This window comes from Thermobia domestica, chromosome 12 (assembly GCF_964235325.1).
Source record: "Thermobia domestica chromosome 12, izTheDome1.hap1.1, whole genome shotgun sequence".
NCBI classification, from domain to species: Eukaryota; Metazoa; Arthropoda; class Insecta; order Zygentoma; family Lepismatidae; genus Thermobia; species Thermobia domestica.
The window spans coordinates 178,206,589-178,219,469 of NC_137465.1; the positions used below are offsets into that span (position 1 = coordinate 178,206,589).

Genomic DNA, 12,881 nt, shown 5'->3' on the forward strand with positions numbered 1-12,881 from the left:
TAAAACAGAAAACATTTAAATCTTTAGATTTATTGAATAGAAGGTCATTCAATTTAACATGGTATCCTTCGGACAGATTTGTATCTTAAATCCTGAGAATTATACAAACCCGCTAATCTCAACAGCACTGCGGTTAGTCTATCAAGTACGAATGATATCCGTAATTACACCCGTAAGAATACTTGGAGAATCAATTTTTGATTGTCCATATCTCTTGGGATTTACTGGATGGATCACCTCCATCAACAAAATTTATTGGTAACTTTTGGTCCTCTACATCCCGACCAAAATTCATTTCTTGGGATTTTTTTCTCTTCTGGACGGACCACACAGAGTAAATATATGAAAGAGTTTTTGGTAAACCAAATTTCGTAAAGAGCAAAACAGGAAATTACCTGGGACATTATTTGTAAACAGACTATCTTTGTTGATTATATTTTAACCTCTCTTTTTCAGCTGAAAACGAATGAGAGTGTGTTAGAAATGGTGGGTGAGAAAAGAACACTTTTAGATATTACTAGGAAGAGGAAGAGAAACTGGTTGGGACATTGCCTAAGAAGAGATTGTATCATGAAGGACGTCCTAGAGGGTATGGTGGCGGGAAAGAGAGGGAGGGGGCGAAGGAGACTACAATTAATGGATGATATTAAAACAGAAAGATCATACGCGAAAACGAAAAGGTTAGCGGAGGACCGTGGAGCATGGAAGCTTCTCAGCTGCGGCAAGTGACCTGCCAATAAAGGCAGAATACCTGTGATGATGATGATTTTTCAGCGGGCAAGGCTTTGATTTAAGCTTAAATGGGATCAGGTGGCCTACTTGTCAGAGGCAAGAATCGAATCTGTGGTCACACCCACAGAAAGTTAATTTCCTTTCTCCATTGTATTCTCAGACCCTACAGGGACTTAAGTTTGTGTAAAGACGGTTCAAGCCTTTCAAGCAATTGGGAAAGTTTTTTTTATCGTCTTTTTAAAGATTCCATTAAAGATATGGTTCAACGACTATTAAGACAATCTTTCGTCAAAACGAGATTAGCTGAGGACCACGGTACATTGCAGCTTTTCATACGACATACCAAAAATGAAATGAAATCTTTGAGTTTTGCGTCCCACGTTTTGCTAAAGGAGACAGTGATGATGAGTAATGAATGATATGGTGGAATGAAGAAAATGGGAGGAAACGGGAGAACTCCGAGAAAACCCACGCACGCGGTGTTTGTCCACCACAAAGTTTACTTGGCGGGGCTGGGATCGAACCCGGGACCCCAAGCACCAGAGGTGAACGCTCTACCACTGAGCCACCGCGGCCCCCATACTACATACCAATAATGGCAAAATACCTATTATGATAATGATGACACATTTGCATAAAATGATTGTTACCAAAACAAGATCACCAATAAATCAAATACCGGATATGATGTCAATGTATGATCATGACGTAATCATTTGACTCACCTATTGTTGTGATCACAGTTATGCAGTAAACTACAGCATTGAGGAAATTCCATGACCTTCTCCCCGAGTAGGTATTAATGCCTGCATCATATGCTGCTTGCAATTGGTTCTCAAAGTCCATCAATTTTCGCCTGGCCAATGATTTCCATTCTTCTTCACGCAAATTATGACTTTTGATCCACAGTAAGTCAGTAAAATCACGTTTGACTCTCTTAACACCACATTTGTAGAATGACTCAAAAGCCCCCTCCGTAAATCGAAATATCAGCCCACCAAGTCCACAATAAATAAATACCAACAACAGCTCAGCTAGGCAGTGATTGCGCTGCTGCATAAGAATCGCCCATTCTTTATGATTATCGTACACAAATATTTTCCATTGACTTCGGATTTCGCGAAGGAATTCTTTCAAATTTTCCCGGAAAGATGGACGAGGCGGTTCTTCAATTGTTTTAACCTGTTCTTGTTTTTCCTCGTCATTTATCACAAGTTCTTTCTTCTCTTCCGGTTCGGTTTTCACCTTTTCGTCATCATTAACAACCGCTGGTGGTGTTTCTGGTAAAAGATCCGGTTTTTGTTGTTGTTGTTTTTTGAGGGCAGCAGGTCGACGTATCACTTCACTCATTTTTTCCGGTTATCAAAATATAAAATACATATAAAATAAAACAATAAAAAAACACTCATAAAAATTACCCACACGAATAAATCTTTCTCAATCTCACACGGAAACGCGGCACGGCATACACCGAATATCCCGACCGGACCGGTTCTTGCCAATCTAACCCAACCCACTCATACACAAACACACATACACACACCTTTGCCTGGACGCGCCACCGAAACAACTGAAGGTTGTCGAGCGAGCGTTGGAGCTCTGTGCTGCAGCTCTTGAGGCAGCCGACAGTGTTTCTAACTATGACCAAATACTCTATCATTGTGGATTAAAAAGATAGAAAGAAAAAATGAAAAGAAAGATCTTAAATTATTGCATTGCATGGGCGTGGTGCGATAATAAATTGATGGAAAGCTCTTAAACGTAATCAATTAGAGAAGCATGTTTTAGGTTCCTTTCTTTTTTCTTTGCACTATTCTTTTTATTTGCTCTAACCCTTTTCTTCTTCAAATATCGAAATTTAGTAAAGTCTGTCCTATTTATTTATTTATTTATTTGAATTTCTATGATATTTCTACACAGTTACAAGACATTTAAAATTTCTTATCGTTAGAAAATCAAGAAAGAGTATTTATTGTATTATAACAAACAGTATGAGTGTGCGTGTGTCAAGGGCGCCGATTTCTCTGTAAATTTGGGGGGGGGGGCATTCAGATGCAGAAGGTATATATATGACGATTTTAAGACAAGTTGCATTCAAATTATGCCAAATATTGTATATTCATAAATAGAATAGGGGGGCCCACGTGAACTTTGGGGGGGGGGGCGGATTGGCGGTCTTGGTGTGTGTGTGTGTGTGTGTGTGTGTGTGTCATGAGAAGACAAGGTACAGTCAGCTACAAAAAATCTTTTCGTTTGATGAAAATAGTTTTGTAAGTAACTTTAAAATTAAAGGACAATTTGAGTACAGTTTTCAGTAAATTAAGAAAAATGCAATTTTCTGTACTTTTCAGCCATACCACCGTTATCTCCAAAATAAATTCTTTCACCATTGAATTCTGTTTCTCAACTAGGGCCGCGGTGATTCTGTCGTAGAGCGTTCCCCTAAGGTGCATGAGGTCCTAGGTTCGATCCCAGCTCGCGCCAAGTGAACTGTGTGGTGGAGAAGCACCGTGTGTGTTGGTTTTTCTCGGTTCTCCCATTCTTCATTCAACATTTCATTCATTTCTCACCGTTACCGTCTTCTTTCGCCTAGCCGGCATGAGTATGTTATGTAAAACTTGAAGATTTCATTTCATTTTACATTTTGTTTCTCAACTATTTGTCTAGTTTTAACGAGATTCTTTAATATTATTAGTGTTTAACGTATCTAAAGAATGAGACAAACCAATTCATACATCTCACTGAACTGAACAAATTAATATGAGTGAATTTAAATCCTCATGCGTAGTTTGCGAATAAAAAGTCGAAAAATGTTCTTTTGTACACCTAAAAATTGCTGCTGTACAATAAACATGCCACCTTTAAAATTATGTTGGTACTGAGTGGTAACTATCATTATGACATTATAGTAAGGAGATATATAGAACAGTGGTTCTCAACTGAAGTGTCGCGACACACTGGTTTGTTACACAGCTCCCTAAGGTAAAAAATGAAATGAAATACCCACGGTTATGCCGGTTAGGCTAAAGGAGACGGTGATGCAGAGCAATGAATGAAATGGTGGAATGAAGAAAGTGGGAGGAAACGGGAGAACCCTGAGAAAACCCAGGCACACGGTGTTTGTCCACCACAAAGTCCACTTGGCGGGGGCTGGGTTCGAACCCGGGACCCCAAGCACCAGAGGTGAACGCTCTACCACTGAGCCACCGCGGCCCCCAGCTCACTCAGGTATGTTGCGAAGTTTTAGAATTTAAAAGTCGAGACACACTGTATTAGTCTACATCTGCAGCGGTAACAATAATGATCAATAGTTAAAATTTTAGGATATATATTATTAAACATATTTTCTACTCTATACTAGTGATTCTTATCTTTTTATAACTGACGACACTTATCTGATAATCCAGGGCACTCTTGTTTGATATTATTATTATTAATATCTATTATAATAGTGAAACCAATTAGTTTTTATAATGACTATACATAAAAACTAATTTGTTTCACTATTATAATAGATATAATAATAATTATTATTATTATTTATAATCAAAAATATTAAATAAGGGTGTCCCAATGACTTGGATTTTCAGAAAAGTTTCGTCAGTCAAAAAAGGTTGAGAACCACTAGTATAGAGTACGATTAATAAGATATATTCTAAAATTATAATTAGGTATTAGACTATAATTTTTGTTTAGCTATAAAACTATCCAAAGATAAGACATATATATCATGGATAGGTCATATCAGTCTGACCAAAATAAAATGCTTTCGGGTGAATTCTCAAGTAATTTTCGAGAAAAAAATAATTTCTATAAGGTTAAAAAGTGTATCGTTTCTTGCCAATAATAATTTCCATTTTGCTGAAATAATTTTTTATCTATTTATCTTATTTATTTACAGTATATGTAAAAAAAATACAGTATTAACTAGCAGATCGCATCCATTGCTGTTTGTCTACTCCTGACGATGACAAACATACTTGTGACAATGACACTATAGTCATAACAAACACTCCTAACATGAAATGAAAAAAAAAAATGAAATCTTTGAGTTATACGTCCCACGCTTAGCCTATGCCGTTTAGGCTAAAGGAGACGGTGATTATGAGAAATGAATGAAATGGTGGAATGAAGAAAGTGGAAGGAAACGGGGGAACCTCGAGAAAACCCACGTACACGGTGTTTGTCCACCTAAAGTTCATTTGGCGGGAGCTGGGATCGAATCCGGGACTCCGAGCACCAGAAGTGAACGCTCTACCACTGAGCCACCGCGACCCTTTAAACACTCCTAACAATGACTCAAGCTCCTTCGTGGTTGTATTTTTAGCGTTAGCGTAGCCCAGGAAATAGGATGGGAAAATACGGTTTTCTCGTCTTGTCTCATTATTTTTTTAAACTCTTGTCTCGTCTCGATTCTCGAAAAATTCTTTCTCGTCTCGTTTTGTAAATTTGTGTACAAAATTTATATTGTATTTTTTAAAATTCATTTGGAAGTGATCAGAATCCTTCCGCGTCACGAAAATTCTTTGAACGGGGTGATATAGCAACACTTAAATCATATTTGAGCTGTCTGAAGCCAGACCGAACTAACTACATTTTCGTGCTGAGGGAAATTCACCCTTATGGAAACAGTGACAACTAGACACGAACTGCTGCCGAGACCATTTTCTTCCCTTTTCCTCTCTCTCTCATGAGAAACCAGAATGCACTAATTATATTTGTACCAATTGCTGACTTAAAGCACCAAATCATTTGCGTGTCATGTATTTCACACCGAATGTTATGCTACCACAAACTAAGTATATAAATTGACTGCAATAGTCACGTGCAGCCTATTTCCCGAGGACAGCAGTTTATGTCGTGTACACTCTATTTCTGTAAGAGCCAATTTCTCATTATTATCTTCGTACAATCATTTTCTATATGTATACTTTTTACACTATGAATCATTTAACTCTAAAACAGAATTTGAGAGCTATTAGTGTCGACCACGAAACTCAAGAAATTTCTCCTCTCTGAAACGAGATGACAATGTTTTCCGTCTCGTCTCGCGTTAGAAAAAGTACTCCTCCCCTGCACGATTGTCTTCATTTAGAAACGACAAATTTCTTATATCATGAGTAATACTACAGTAATCGCAAGGAGTCATGAAGCTTGATATAGATTTACCAATTCCAGCTTGCAATAGAATGCGAGGGCGTGTCCCGGTCATCAATCCCCGCCCATGAAATTTTGCTAGTGTCGTCTCTCGCGGTATACGGAAAATATATGAGGCTGCAGTGTTGTCTGATTGCCCCTAAGTTTCATTTTGTTTTTATTGTTATTGTCACTGTTTTATATTTTTGCTATTAACATTGTCACCGATTAATTCGAATTAGTGTTCGTGTTATAGTTGTTTGTCTCTCGTTCGCCACGTCTTCTAAATTTGGCAACATTTTTGCTGAACTTCTGTTCTTTTATGTTTCCTGAAATATGCGTCCGGAAGGCAGCTCCACGAATCGTGCTGAATTCTTCCGATGTATTATATGTGTGGAAAAGCAATTCTATGATTGGAGTAGAGTTTAGGCTTCCCAAGTCCTAGTAGTTATTATGGTTAGAGTCAAGGATCTTATAAAATAGAGGATCTGCCCTTACAACAAAATCTTGAAACCATTCGTCATAGTTTCGCCACCCCTACTCTGCCCACTCCGCCCAATAGCATCGCAAAGTTTTGAGCCAACAATCATGGCGGAAACGAAATAGCCAATCAGACGATGGCAGAAATGAGAGTAACCAATCAGACGTGCCGATGCTCGATTGTTTTTTGCCTTCATTGATTTAATAGAATGAAAATATATATGGGCAGATCCTCTATTTATAACATCCTTGGTTAGTGTAAGCATCTTCGGACACGGGAGACCTGGATTTGATATCCGGAAAAAGCTTATGTCGCTCGGATCACACGTTAAGCTGTACGTCCGCGTCCCATACAGCCTCGCTGCTGAAAGGGACGCTAAACCCGCAATCCAAAAAACTAACGTAACAGTGACAAATAAATCCAAATAGTAACGGACGTACTTGTAAACGTAGAACGTATAGCATTACACATAGCATGCAGGTCCAACATTGAACTAAAGGCTTTATTTGATTTCCAAATCTGCCTTTACTTTCATAGTATCCAGTAAACTCATAATATATCCTCAGCTTGATCTTGTGACTACATTCTGATATAATTTTGGACTATTAAAATTTTAGTATACAATTGTAAAAATAAGTTTAAGGAATGCTTCCTGGAAAACAGGCAATTTTCACTTTCCAGGAAGCAAAGACTAGGAAGAATATTGAAAGTCAAAAACAAACAGATTCAAGAATAAAAGCAACAGGCGAAAGGCCAAACAAGATATATAAATGAATAGGAAAATAAACAAAGGGAGAAAATACTGATTGAGGCTAGTTCGGATTGGTATTGTTTCTCAGAAGGAATCATAGTTAAATAATTAGTCAACAACGATGACGGATAAGGCTGTTTTATTTTCTTAATTAATCCCGTAAGTTAAAACCTTTAATTTTGTTATAAAAAGGAAATAAATAGACGAGGAGTTTATATGCCAGGAGATCTGCCTCCGTACAGGTTGTCTTATTCATATTCAATATGTAAATGTTTTCTGCTTGTGTAAAAGAAAATAGAAAAATGCATGTGACTTTTCCTTTTATTATTACCGAAAGATAAAGCTATTTAAGTTAATGACAGTTATCCTTGTTCACGACTTTAAATATCTTGGTGTTAAAGTTGACAAATTTAAAATCACAAAACATGACAATTACTTTAATTTTAAAGTTACGAAACAATTCGCTATTGAACTTACCACATAGTACGTTAGCATAACTTAAATCTGTATTTATTTGATATTACTTGGTATATGTTGAAACAAGAAGAAAAGCTTTGTATATAAACACGACATTATTTTCTTTTGTTATCTGGCCTTGTTTGCTTCTTTCTTTTCCACTTTCTGCTTCCTTTTCCCTCATGAGGATAGACTGTAGCTGAGATTCGAAGCGTGAATAGCTTATTTAGAATGCACCAGCTTATCTGTCTGGAAATTCTGAAGCAATATGCAAGGAAAGCACACAGTCCTTGCCTTTTTTCTTTCTTTCTCTCTTTCCCACTTCCATCGGATGCCTTCTAACCAACCGGGAAGGCGAGAACGAGAACGTGTAAAAAAGATCGATTTCGGCATCATATGTGAACGTATCCTGCGAGAGCTATAAAGTTGCTCGAAGCGACGATCATTAAATTTTATGAGGCAAAGCCAAAGAATCACACTACATTTAAAAAGAAAGAAAACAATTGGAAGTTCTGTTGTTCTTTTTAATTAATATAGTTAAGTGTATGATCTAAGGAACCTAAAAGTTCATCGCCACAGAAATAAAACCCATTTCCTATATCCTGCTCTTTGCAAAATCAATTTAGTTTTGATTCTTGTTACCCACCTCCCACATGAAAAACTAATGCGATATTAATATCGTTCAGTACCAGATTGCTGTGAAAAAGCAGATTACATGAAAATAATGCTGAATGAAAATAATGTTAAGTGTACGGAACAAGAGCCGAGACTGTCTGTCCTGAAGAGTTGTCTTGAAACTGCTATCTCAAAAGATGTATCGGTTTCCATGGAAAGAATTCTGTCTCATCTCGCGCACTGTCATGAAAATTCTGTCTCATTTCGTATCATGTCGCTAAAAGTCTGTCTCATCTTGTTTCATGTCACGAAAATCCTGTCCCTTCACGTATACCGTTACGATAAATCTGTCTCATCCTGTATCGCGTCACGAAAATTGTTTCATCTCGTATACCGTTATACGAAAAATCTGTCTCATCTTGTATCGCGTCACGGAAATTCTCTCTCTTCTCGTACGCCATTACGAAAAATCTGTTTCATCTTGTATAGCGTCACGAAAATTCTCTCTTCTCGTACACCATTATGAAAAATCTGTCTCATCTTGTATCGCGTCACGAAAATTCTCTCTCTTCTCGTACACCATTACGAAAAATCTGTCTCATCTTGTATCGCGTCACGAAAATTCTGTCTCTTCTCGTACACCATTACGAAAAATCTGTCTCATCTTGTATAGCGTCACGAAAATTTTGTCTTATGCCGTATCGCGTCACGAAGATTGTGACTCTTCTCGTATGCCATTACGAAAATTCTGTCTTGTCTGGTCTCGTGAGCAAGCCTAATAACATCCTACTAACCCATACCTAGCATTATAATCATCCTTTTCCTCCAGACCAACATACACATTAGAGTTGCGTTTTCTCCATCTTCTTCGGTAGTTTTGCCAACCTGTTGAGCATGTTCCAATAAAGATATTTTTCCGGGTTCTCTAAATCGGTTTCTTCCCTCTCTCATAGTCAAAATTCTTCAGCACTTTCGGATGTGAGTGAGTTTTCTCTGGGTTCTCCCAATTCTTCCCCCATGCTTTAACAGAATCCTTTCTAACTGCATGCAGAGAACCCTGTTGGGTTTAGTTGAAGTCCAACTACTATCTACGGTGCGTATGTTCGTTGCGTATGTTCGTCAACCATGGGAGAGACGCTCTCTTCTTTATTTATTTCCAACCCACCTAACTAAGATATTGCTTTAAATTATCTCGTAGCATTTTTATTGCTCTACCCAATGGTTTCTTTTCCACACACTTTTAAGATCGAACTCTATGTATCCAGGGCCTATTGAACATGCACATGGAATATTGTAACTAGAATGCACTATTTTATTTTAAAAATACTTTTTTTTCTGAATACGTAAAAAATAGCCTTTTCAACTGCCAGGGCTGCAAAACAACATGCTGTTCTTGTCTCATACGGTAAATATTGATGCGTACTAAACATCTACATTATGAATTACCGCGATTAACTCTTTTTTAATATTTCTCGCAATTGATTGTAAGTAATTTGCAAATTTTGTTAATTACACTTTTGGTCATTTAAACAATTACTAAAATTCAACGTTACGATTTATCTCATTGGTTTTATTCTCAAAATATCTCCATAGATAACGGTAACATTTATCACAACAGTTATGTCTCTATTATTTTTACTTCAAAAAATATATTCGAAGAAAGTTTGGGTTGCATCTCTTTTGGGACACTCTGTAGATGAAATTAAGAAAACAATCTGTGCATCCAATTTGTTCATACATTTACAAAACGAGACGAAGCAAGGCTCCTATAAACATTTAGAGACGAGAAGAGAAAACTCCATTTCTCGTCTCGTGGGTATATTATTATTAGGGGTATCAGCCATAGTCACCCATGAGAAGAAATGTCCATGCACAGAAAGAATCGGACAAGGTTCCACCCAAGGGCGCCGATTTTTCTGTAAATTTGGGGGGGGGGGCATTCAGATGCAGTAGGCATATATATAAGGATTTTAAGACGATTTGCACTCAAATTATGCCAAATATTGTATATTCATAAATACAATAGGGGACCCACATGAGCTTTGGGGGCGGGGCAGGTCAACCTGGCCCCCAGGATCGGCGCCCTTGATTCCACCCTATTTTCTGTTCCAAAACTCTATTTAATTGTTGGACCAGTTTCACGTGATTTGGAATCTTTTTCATTTTCTGTTGAACTCTAGGGAAGGAAGTGATTATTCCTCTGTAGCACATGCGATTCCATATCTGACCACTGTATACCATTGCCATTAGTGGTAACTGTTAATGTATTAATTTTGGTTACCATTTACTAATGAGTTTGAAGTTTTTTTTTTTTTTTTTGAGGAAATAGTTTTTCAACGATTAAGCCTCCGATGAAAATAAATGTTAGAAAGACAAAAGCCATGGTGATTGGAACGAAGGTATCAATGTCAAATATAAAAGTGGAAGGGGAGAAAAGAGATCATGTGACTAGTTTTCGATAGCTGGGTAGTATTATTAGTAATGATATAAAATGTGAACGTGAAATAAAAACAGGGATAGGAATGACGAAAGAAGTCTTTAGGAGGAAGAAAAAACTATTTTGTGGAACCTAGAATAAAGAATAAGAAAAAGACTCATAAAATGCTCCGTGTGGAGTAGTGTATTGTATGAGTCAGAAACATGGACAATACGCAAAAGCGGTGTGAAACGACTGGAAGTTTTCGAAATGTGGGTGTGGAGAAGAGTGGAGCGAATTAACTGAGTCGAGCGGAAAACGAATGAGAGGGTGTTAAAAATGGTAGATGAGAAAAGAACAATTTTATATATTATTAAGAAGAGGAAGATAAGCTGGGTGGGACATTGGATAAGAAGGAACTCTATCATGAGGGACGTGCTAGAGGGTATGGTGACAGAAAAGAGAGGGGGCGAAAGATACTACAATTAATGGGCGATATGAAAACAGAAAAAGCATACGTGAAGACGAAGAGGTTAGCGGAAAATTGTGGAGCATGGAAGCTTCTCAGTTGCAGCAAGTGACCTGCCAATAAGAGCAGAATACCTAAGGTGATAATAAAGTCTCCGATACGAGTGCAATTCCGAATCTAAATTGCCCGTGTTGTTCTCAACAGCGATTACTATCACTGTATAAAATCTGTTAAGAATTGGTTAAGCGATGAAAATGTGGTATGTGTATAATCAGTTTATGTGAGTTTGGTAAGAATAGATGTTCAACAACGCTTGCTTTGCTCCAGTGACGGGTTAATCTTATGTAAAAATAAATGAACAGCTTTTTTATTACAACACGTTTTAACAAGTGTGAAGAGAGTAAGTGATCGGTCGAAAAAGAATTACCTCAATTGAAAAAGAAACTATTAAGTGCTTAGAGTAGCAGTTTTATAACTATCTTGGGAAATAATGTAGAGGACAGCTGTTTCTATTTTGCTAAATTCAGCGCACTGCGGAATCTGCAAAGTACTCTAGTTCAACCCTCTGCGACAACAAAATACAACTTCCTTGTGTTATAACTCGAAATAAGAACAAAGAGACTATGCCTTAAAATCCTATGGCACTAAAAGTTGGCTAATACATTTTCAAACAATCTTTAGAGATTACATGAACGTCTCCGGAAAGCACGAAACAGGGTTACTTTCCATTTACAATATTTACATACTAAGATATTTGATTTAAAATTCTGTATGTGTTATCCAGTATACTTTAAAAAATCCTGAATTATTTAAAATAATGCTAAGTAATTTAAATAATTCCTTAAAGCTTAAACTTCTGGTTTTTAAGTATATATGCTTTTTTGCTTATACCTTTTTTAATGGTTTGTTCTTCCAGAAGTAGTAACTTTTACTTTATTTTTTAAAATAACTTCCTTACTACTAACTAACTAACTCTCTGGCCTATGGAACCCGGAGGTTCAATGCCGCGTTCACAAAAGCTCTCAACTGACTTCTATCCTTAGCTAACTGCATCCAGTTTCTACTTTGGATTCCAATCTCTGCGAGATCCATCTTAATATTGTCCTCTCATCTGCGCCTAGGTCTTCCTAATGGTCGTTTTTCGATTGGTCTTCCAGTCAGGACTTTGAAAGCGTTTCTACTTTCTTCCATTCTAGCTACATGACCCGCCCACCTAAGCCTCCTAGACTTTCTTACTACTATTACTATTATTAAGTACTCTGCTTCTTGGCAGAACCTGACTAATGTGTGTTTTTCTTAGGGTTCGGGTCTGGAAATATTTCTTCCAATGTTTCTTGATACTAAATATTAGGGACAGTGGCGTAGCAGCTGCCCCCGCAACCCCCGCAGTGCGGGGGGCCCCGAGGTATAGGGGGCCCCGAAGTCTTGCAATGAGTAAAGATTTAAAGAAGTAGCACTTCAACCTTACTTCTGTCGGCTTTACAACTAGGGCCCCTTCTCTATACTTTGCGGGGGGGGGGCAAAAGTGTGCTACGCCACTGATTAGGGAATATTTATCTTTAACCACTTATGTGTAGCAAAGCCACTGATATAGACATGTATACTCACGGAATTAATTGACTTATTCTCCTAATGAGCGCCCTGATGACCTGCAAAGTTTGGCAACTGTTTAGTCGGTCTTGTCTTGGTCTTGGTCTTGGTATAATTAATGTGTAACGAAGCATGTGCAGTTTCATTTGAGTTTATCCTTGAATATATTAAAGTTGTATGAAATTTACTGTATTCATATTTGTAAGTTCATTTGCAAAGTCGCAAATCCTAGATC

General features: G+C 37.5%; 1 protein-coding gene across 2 annotated transcripts in view; it reads right to left on the reverse strand.

Annotated features, from left to right (window-relative positions):
• The window catches only part of LOC145666868 (potassium channel subfamily K member 18), a 240,731-nt gene that overhangs the window by 64,142 nt on the left and 163,708 nt on the right, over positions 1-12,881 (reverse strand). The window contains exon 1 of one of the 2 annotated variants that reach the window (XM_081734450.1): positions 1,458-2,316. The exons of the other annotated variant lie outside the window; for it this stretch is intronic. Within the exon in view, the coding sequence (XP_081590576.1) occupies positions 1,458-2,082 (625 nt within the window). The 5' untranslated portion in view covers positions 2,083-2,316. Of the gene's footprint in view, positions 1-1,457; positions 2,317-12,881 lie in introns of those variants that run through there. 2 annotated transcript variants of the gene reach the window in all.